Below are 8,974 nucleotides of genomic sequence, written 5' to 3' on the forward strand. Positions count from 1 at the left end.
CCCGTTTGTGGTACCTTGTTACAGCAGCACACACCACCCAACAAAGCATACAGCCTACATGTGTATGGCACATATGTGCTGTGTACCCTCAACCATGTCTGACTCTTTGCGACCCCATGGACTGTAGCCCGCCAGGCTCCTCTGTCCATGGCGTTCTCCAGGCGAGAGTACTGGAGTGGGCTGCAATTCCCTTCTCAAGGGGATCTTCCCAACCCAGGGCTTGAACCTGCATCTCTTATGTCTCCTGCACTGGCAGGCGGGTTCTTCACCACTAGCACCATCTGGAAAGCCCATATGGCAAATATTACCTAACAAAGATTTACACTCCATCTCTTGTCCAGTGTCTTATGGCTAAATAACATCCCACTGCTTTCCAAAATGTCTCTAAATTCAGCTGCTACTGTTTCCACTGCCTCTGCAGATATTTTGGGTAACTGTGTTAGGAGAAGATAGAAAGCTTAATCGGTCAAATGGAGCCCAGGATAGATCAAAGCTGATGTGTGTGAGAGAGAGACAGAGTTTAGGATTCAAACCGGATGTAGGCATGGCAGGGCTGCCAAGCAGAGGGGGAGGGTGCACCCAGCTGTGGGTAAGACAAACACCAACCTGACTGGTTGGGAAATGCTGAGACCACAGAGGCTACACTGAATGTCAAAGGGGGTGGGGCTGGCTGGAGGCCACGGCTCACTGGGGCTGGGCTTTCTCACAGGTTGCACACCGTGGGGGTGAGTGGAGGTCTCAGGGGTACCTTTGCTGCTGGGTCGGTCTCCCTCTGCCCAATGCTGGTGCATATCCCCTGGGCACCAGCTCCTTCGTCAACTGCCAACCAAACGAGCAGGTTTGCTGACAAGCATCCACGGTCCAGTCCGAGAAGCGTGAGCCAAGTTGGGCACTTGGCCTGTCTCAGCACTAGCTCCAGCTCTGCCAGGAAACAGGAGGCGTCACAGGAGCTCCTGGATTCTGCACTTTAGGATCAAGCAGTGAAGGACCTGGAGCAGGACATCCCTTGGGCCCTAGAAGGATCTGAGCAGCTGGGCTTGCCAGCTCCTCAGTTTCTCACTTCTATTCACTCCCTGCCCTCTTCTTCCTCCTGCTGCCCTCCAGTCCTCACGCTTCTCCCCCATCCATCTCTGCTATCACTTTCTTCCTCCATTCTGTGTCCCCTCTTTGGACCCCCTCCTTCACTCTCCCTCAATTTCCCTCTTGCAGGTGCCCCACACCCCCAGACTTTTTCCTTCTCCTTACGGTCCCTTTCCACCCCATTTCCCCTCCTCCATTTCTCAGTCTCCCTACCTTGCTCTCCACAGGATCTGGCTACCTTCCTCCTCACTTCCCTGAGCCCCACCACCCCCTCGGCCCCGCCCATCCGTGTTTGCTTTCCTCCCGGATCCGGATGAAGGGGTTGCCCTGCCCGTGCCCCGCCCTGCCCCACTTCTGGCAGCTGGGGTCTTACTACATGGCCGAGGGCTCCGGGCCTCAGGCCCCCCGGAAAGGGCCCCTGCTTAACATCCAGCTCCTGCGAGCCCAGTATGAAGGCCTGAGACGGAAGCAGAAGGCCCAGGCCCACGTCGTGGTGCTCCCGAAAGGTAGGGCTGGGCAGGTGCTGGGGGCAGAGGACCTGGCTGTGGGCAGAACGGGTGGCAGAGCCGTGGGCACCGCAGGGCCAGGCCTCTGCGGGTCCCCCCAGTGGACAAAAGCAGGGAGACAGGGTCAGAACAGAGGGGCTGGTGTGGGTGCCAGCTGAGGCAGGGGGCTCCAGCAGGGGGGCTGGCAGGCAGCATGCCGCAGTTCCTGGCCTCTGCTCTTAGATTCTGATCTTGCTGAACTGGTCTGCCTGGTGAGCTGGGCTTGGCCCCCCCGCCGGTAGGCCACGTGGGGAGATGGGAGCTGTGCTTCCTGGCTGGGTCTCACTTGGGCACCTCCTGCAAAACAGGGAAATGGGCTCTGGAGAGAGAACATGTGATATTTCCAACAGCCTGGGCATCGACCAGAGGAAACACAGGGCTCAGGGACCCAGGAGGCACCCAGGCTCACCCATCAGCCGGAGAAGCATTGAGATATAGAAGCCCCTCCTTCAGGGGAGAAGCCTCCCTTCCATTAGGAACTCAGATTTATTCGAGGAGGAAGTTAGGAGCACAAGACTCAAACCTCAGCCCCTTACCCTCTAAACCCAGAGGAACAAGACAAGACAAGCAGGAAGGCCCCCAAGAGGTGTAGTCTGTGCCCGGGGGTTTCTGTGGTGGTTTGCATCATTCACACTCCCTGGGAGCCCACCCTGCTCTAGGCTGGGCTGGGAGGGAGTCAGGGGCCAGAGGGACTTCACTGCCGGGAAGTGACAGGAAGTGTGCTGCCATGGGCTAAAAGTACCAACCAGTGGGATCTGTTTGCACTGACCTGGCACAGCCAAACAGCATCCCCATCTGTGCAGGGCAGAGCTGACAGTTTCCTAAAGCTTTCCCATCCTCAGCGGTGTTTATTCACTCCGTCACTCAACATTCATTAAACCTGTATCAAGTGAAAGCTGATTTAACACACCTATGATTCAGACTCACAAAACTATGTCATGTGTATGTCCCAAAGACATCACAAACTCAGCACACCGCATAGCATTTACCACCCCTGCCCCAGCCTTCCCTGCTGGCCCCTTCTCCTGCATCCTGTAATTCAGAGCTCCTGCCTCCATCACCACCACGTGATAAGCAACCATGTCATGAGTTACAACAGGTTAAGGCTCAGTCACTGCTTCTCCAGGGAAGACTTCTGACCCGCAGGCTCGGTCAGGATCTTTCGGGGTACTTCTTTCGCAGCAGTCTGCAAGTTCACATTCCCACTCTAGCTGGGAGAAACAGTGTGCTGTCTGATGGGATGTCCCTGTACTTGGTCTCTGGAGGACAGCCTGAGCCCCAGCTTTGCCACTGACTTACTCTGTGAGGCTTTGAACAAATCCTATAAATTCCTCTGTGATTCAGTTCCCTCATCTGTCAATCAGGTATAACTATAGTCCCCAAGGTATAAGATTGTGGTGGGAACGAAATAAATGAATATGGATAAACCTCCTTGAGACTTTCTGTGCTGATCGGCTAAGGACCAGGTCACCAGGTCATAGACACTGAGTTGGAAGGACACTTGAAGCACTTGGACTGGGCGTGAGGATTAAGGTGGTTCTCCAGGGAGATATCAGAGTCCGATTACAAACTGGGAAAGTGATAGCTGCTCAGTCATGTCCAATACTTTGCGATTCCATGGACTGTAGCCTGCCAGGCTCCTCTGCCCATGGAATTCTCCAGTCCACAAGACTGCACTGGGTTGCCATTTCCTTCTCCAGGGGATCTTCTGACCCAGGGATTGAAACCGAGTCCCCTGCATCGCAGGCAGATTCCCTGGTGGCTCAGACAGTAGAGAATCTGAGCAACTAACACATTCACTTTCAGATTATAAAAATGGGGTGAAAAAATGGTGGTAGGGGTGAAAAAATGGTGGTAGAAGCAAAAAAGCAATTCTGCCTGCACGTTAGCAATAGGGTGGATGGTGATACCACCCAGTGAGATAGGGAATATAGGAGAAAAATATTTCTGATAGAGAGAGATGAATTTGTGAATATGCTGCATTCGAGGACTTCCCTCATGGTCCAGTGGCTATGACTCTCAACACCAGAAGCCTGGGTTCAATCCCTGATCAGGGAAATACATCTCACGTGCCATAACTAAAAATCCTACATGCCACAACTAAAGATTCCATGTGCCACAACTAGGGCCTGGCACAACCCAAATGAAAATTTTTAAACATGCTGCATTAGAGGGAATTACCCGTAAAGCTTCCAACCAGCCTGGATCTCAGGAGAGTAATTTGGGCTGGAGATATGGACAAATTGTTGAAGTCACAGGCATGGATAAAATTGTGGGGGACCAATGCATAAACTGATAAGAGGCTGGGAGGACAATTAGAGGTATAGAACGCTAAATTATTGAAGGCACAAGCAGAGGAAGAGAAGTCAGAGAAGACAGCAGTTGAAATGGTAGCAGATGAACACCAGCCTGAAAAAGGAAGGAAATTCAGACATGCTGACTCTTGGATGAACCCAGGTGAATCTTGAGGACATTACACTTAGCGAAATAAGCCAGTCACAAAAAGACAAATGCTGTAGTGATTTACTCATATGAGGTACATGGAGTTGCCAAACCAGAGACAATAAGTAGAATGGTGGTTGCCAGGGTGGGGGTGGAGGAGATGAAGAATTGTCATTTAATGGGTCAAGTGTCAGTCTGGGAAAATGAAAAAGTTCTTGAGATCAGTTGTACAACCAAGTGACTGGACTTAACACTATTGAACAATACACTTCAAAATGGCTAAAGGTGGTAAGTTTTATGTTGTATAGGTCTTGCCACAATTTATTTTTCTTAAATGGAGGAGAAAGCCAGGAAATATTAATGCCATGAAGCCAAGCAAGTAGAGGGAATTTAGAAGACAGGAGTCCTCTGTGTCCAGCACATCTGAGACCCAGGAAGACAGACTGGTTATCGAGACCGGCTCCCACTAAAACTAGATTTCAGCATCTGAAGACACGGAGTTGTATCTGGAGGGTCAGGTATTCTGGGAGCTGATTAATGGCAGGCAGGCTCTGGAATTAGCTTTCCTCTTAACATCATGGGATGTATTCAGGTTCTAGAAGTGGCAGGCCTTTTGGATTCCTAGTACTGGAGTCCAAGGGCTCCTCCTGGCTTTCCTCCTTCAATAGCATCTCTCTGCTCCCACTGTGGACATTGTTACCTACAGGGCCTTCTGCAGCGACAAATATCAGAATGCTCAAGGGAGCTTTGCTGACATTTCAGAGGCAATTCCAGGCTTGGTACAGGCCTCCTTTCTGTAGGAAAATGACATTCAGTCATTCCTCCAACCCTCGCCGCCACCAAGAGTTGACAAGAAACTGCCACGTTCCACAAGGTGGTAAAAAGATGTCCCTGAGAAGGAACAGAGGCATCAGCCCAGCTGCTCATCCCTGAAGCCAGGGCAGGAGAGCAGACGGTGCTGCAAACATGTTTCCAGGACAGCGGCCACGAGACAAAAGATAAAGACCAGTCCTCCAACGGAGAAGGCAATGGCACCCCACTCCAATACTCTTGCCTGGAAAACCCCTGGACGGAGAAGCCTGGAAGGCTGCAGTCCATGGGGTCGCTGAGGGTCAGACACGACTGAGCAACTTCACTTTCACTTTTCACTGTCATGCATTGGAGAAGGAAATGGCAACCCACTCCAGTACTCTTGCCTGGAGAATCCTGGGGACAGGGGAGCCTGGTGGGCTGCCGTCTATGGGGTCACACAGAGTCGGACACGACTGAAGTGACTTAGCAGCAGTCCTCCTAAAGGAGCTGCTTGAAACACAGCCCCTCCTCCTCTGCCTTGGATGCTAAACCCACCATCAGAACCCCATAACACCAAAGAATAACCCCTTTCCACTGGCCAGTGTATATGAATCACACCTGTGGGTGGACATGTGCGTGCCCTTGCTCCTGGTTGTTCTTTCAGCCTCAAATGTGCGTTTCCCAGCTCTCCCTAGGGTTCACTCCCTCACCGCAAAAACTGGAATCTATTATGAAACTCTCATTCTTGAATGTTTTTCCACAGCACTGATTACCATTGGAACTTTTATTACTTATTCATTTTCTACTCCATTGTTTATCCCAGGACGTGGGAATACAGTAATGAACACCGAGACAAAAAGTACCCCTTTATGATGTGGTCTAGTGGAGTAGAAAGTGAAAGGGTTGGATCCCTGGGTTGGGAAGATCCCCTGGAGAAGGGAATGGCAACCCACTCCAGTATTTTTGCCTGGGAAATCCCACGCACAGAGGAGCCTAGTGGGCTACGGTCCATGGGGTCACAAAGAGTCAGACACGACTCTGCAACTAACACTTTGACTTTCTACTTCACTAGACCATATCATGAAGGGGTAGATTTTGTCTCAAGACCTCAAATATATAATGCCTGGCACATTATAAATACTTAATAATGGACTGAATGAATAGTCATGCGTGACTGGGTGTGTGTTAGAGACAGTGTGTGCACTGGGGATCTGGCCTCCTTGATGTCCTGGGCATGGACTTTCTCAGCTTGAAAGCTCTGAGAACCCCCCAAACGAGGGCTGCCCCTGTACCTTCCAGCAGTGACCCTGTTGGTGTCTTGCTTTCTCAGGAGGGAACCTGTCCGCCCCAGCCGAGTCCCTGGTCAGTGCGGTTTGGATTAACAAGGAGAAAAGGCATTCCCTGACCCCGGAAGAGGCGGCTCCTGAGGCAGAGGAGACGCTGGAGGAGGATGACAGGGGCTGTCTCCAGACCCCTGAGTCTCCGTGGCACACGCACCTAGAGATGCATCGCCTGGTCCAAACCTTCCACCAGGGAACCGGTCTTCAAGTAAAACACAAGGACAAGTTCACGGGCTCTGAGCAAAGGCTCCCAGGCTTGTTTGAAGACACTCAGGTGACTCAGCAAAAAACCACCATCCCAGAAACAGCCCAGCCTGAGTGCCAAGCGGACGAGTCACAGACAAAGGCAGTGGGATCTGGCTTCCACGTGGGCACGCAGGGCCCTCCTGCCATAAAGAGGCCACACCGGGCTGGAAAACCAGCTCACTATCCATTTCCCCAGAGGAAAACTCCCAGGATTTCCCAGGCTGCCCGGAACCTGGGCTTATATGGTCCAGCCTGAAGCTCTCTACTCAGAGGCCTCAACTTTGAGGCCATGTATGGCCTCATCAAGGAAGCTGGGAGACAGAGACGCAACAAAGGCCTGGAGCTGTGGGCAGAGCTGAATGGCATCAGTTGTGGGTCAGACTGTGGGGAAATGAACTTCACCGTGGGCACAGGGTCTTGTGCCTCAAAGAAAAAAAGAAAAAGAGACTGCCCAGACCAGACTGCTCACAGCTCAGGATGAAAGAGTGCTGTCCCATCAGCACAGCCCCATTCTGCTCACAGAAGAAGACAGAGCCGTGGACATCGGCTCGGTCCCTGGATCTAGAGAATTCTGAAACATAAAACAGAGACCCTAGTCAATGGAAGCCTCGGCAGTGCCCTGGAGTCAACAGGCGTGGGCAACCATGTTTTCAGTAACTTCTGAGGATTCCTCCCATGTTCTGGAGAAGAGGAGCTCCTAGAACTGTCTCCTTCTGGTTGCTATGCCTGGAGGCCAGCACACTTAGAAGTCATCTCCTTCATTCATAGTGACCATAGCATTTCAGCCCCGGCCTCCCAGAATATAGTCACCCTGGGTAAAAAGGGTCAATACAAGGTTACCTACTGTTCTGTGTGTTTAAGGGACTTTAGGAAGAGTTGGTGATCTCTCCCCTCTCATTGAGACTGCGCATTCCAGCCTCATTATAGATTTATTTCCTTTTCCCCTTCTCCCTCCATCCTTTGTTCTTTCCTATTTGTCTCCTCTCTCCTTTCCTTTCTCATTCTCTCTCTCTCCAAATTAAACATTGCCCATCCCTGCAGATATATAGTAACAGAAGCCTCGGAGAAGGAAACAAAGCAATGTTCCTGCTTGGAAAGTATATGTTCCTCAAAAACTGCTCCCTTTTCAGCCACATTTGAATCATTCAGATCCTTCCTGGTATATTTTAAACCAAAGTGAAGCAACTGTTACTTGGTTAGTGGGGAAGAAAGTATCTCACCTGGTCAACTTTAATCAACACACTTAAACACACCTAAGGTGACATTTCCTCACGCTAGCTTCTCTCTCTGTAAAGTTTTACCCGCGTCTTCCTTCTTCCCCATGGTGCTTCAGTCTTGCCCACTCACATGGAGAGTTGTTAGCTAGGAGTGTCATTTTCTCTTAAAAACACGTATGTGCCTTCTTGAGCCACCCTGAAACTCCCTCCAACCTGGGGATTCATTTTGATTCCTTTTGTGGATAATTAATGAGTCAGTTGTTAATTTTTTACAGTCTAATAAAAAACAAGACATTTTGCTGAAAACAAAACAACTTTATCCTTCGCTTTTATTTTAAAGAGGCTTCCCACAAGTCAGTCCTCTTTCTAACGCGGTAATCAGGATAGGATATGTTTTGCTGAGTAACAAACAAGCTCCAAATCTCACCACAGGAGCTTACTTTTTGTTCACTCATAGACATCTCACTGTGAATATGGGCAAACTTCCAGCCCAGCTCTCTTATAAGTACTACCACTAATTCAAGCTTCTTCAATCTTGTGGCACCACCTTATCAACACTGGTTTCCCTAATTACTGCAGCAGCAGAAGAAAGTGTATTAAAGGGTCACAAACCAGCTCTCAAACCACTTTGCTTATGTTTCATTGTCCGAAACAAGTAACACAGACACATTTCCACTTCATGGGTATAAAGGAAATGCACCGAGAGCCCAGCTCCTTCCATCCTTGGGAGCTAGAGTCAAATACTCCCTCTGATTGTCACCCTCCACCACGTGTCCCACCGGCTGTGTGAGAAACAGTGCCCCAGAGAGGCATCGCATGACCACCACCTAATACTTCATGCCTGGCCTCTTTTTTTGACCTTATATATTATTTTGAAAAAGAAAACAAGGGTTTTAAACTTGATTTTCTTGGGTTTTGAGAGAGGCATTCGAACATTCTTGGCTTTCTGGAAATATTAGAAATGTTCTGTGGTGCTACCTCTAGGATCAGGTCCTTCCTGGGGGAATCTTTCTTCTTTGGTAGTGACTATCCTGTTTAAGATCTCTGCATCCCACAAAAACCATATATTAAAGGCATATATGTGGAATCTAGAGAAATGTACAGATGAACCCATTTCGAGTGCGGGAACAGAGATGCAGATGTACAGAAGGAACAGTGGACACGGGGTGGGAAGGGCAGGGTGGGATGAACTGGGAGAGTGGAAGTGACATCTATGCCCGGCCATGGGTGAAACAGAAAGCTAGTGCGGAGCAGCTCCCAGCACAGAAAGCTCAGCTCGGCACCCTGTGATGATCTAGAGGGGTGGGATGCG

The 8,974-nt window shown here is 50.3% G+C and overlaps 1 protein-coding gene across 1 annotated transcript; it reads left to right on the forward strand.

Annotated features, from left to right (window-relative positions):
- Positions 1–689: 689 nt before the first annotated feature.
- C2H9orf152 (chromosome 2 C9orf152 homolog) lies at positions 690–7,973 on the forward strand. Its single transcript, XM_069575452.1, has 2 exons — positions 690–1,586; positions 6,190–7,973. Exons 1-2 carry the CDS (start codon positions 1,394–1,396, stop codon positions 6,699–6,701), a joined length of 705 nt encoding a protein of 234 aa, XP_069431553.1. The 5' UTR covers positions 690–1,393; the 3' UTR covers positions 6,702–7,973.
- The last annotated feature ends 1,001 nt before the right edge of the window (positions 7,974–8,974 follow it).

This window comes from Ovis canadensis, chromosome 2 (genome assembly GCF_042477335.2).
Source record: "Ovis canadensis isolate MfBH-ARS-UI-01 breed Bighorn chromosome 2, ARS-UI_OviCan_v2, whole genome shotgun sequence".
In the NCBI taxonomy this organism is placed as follows: Eukaryota; Metazoa; Chordata; class Mammalia; order Artiodactyla; family Bovidae; genus Ovis; species Ovis canadensis.

Excerpts from the sequence above, each read along its gene's own strand:
- C2H9orf152 (XM_069575452.1), top strand. The coding sequence starts at position 1,394 with ATGAAGGGGTTGCCCTGCCCGTGCCCCGCCCTGCCCCACTTCTGGCAG. Across the intron at positions 1,587-6,189 it reads CGTCGTGGTGCTCCCGAAAG|GAGGGAACCTGTCCGCCCCA; the intron begins GTAGGGCTGGGC and ends TTGCTTTCTCAG.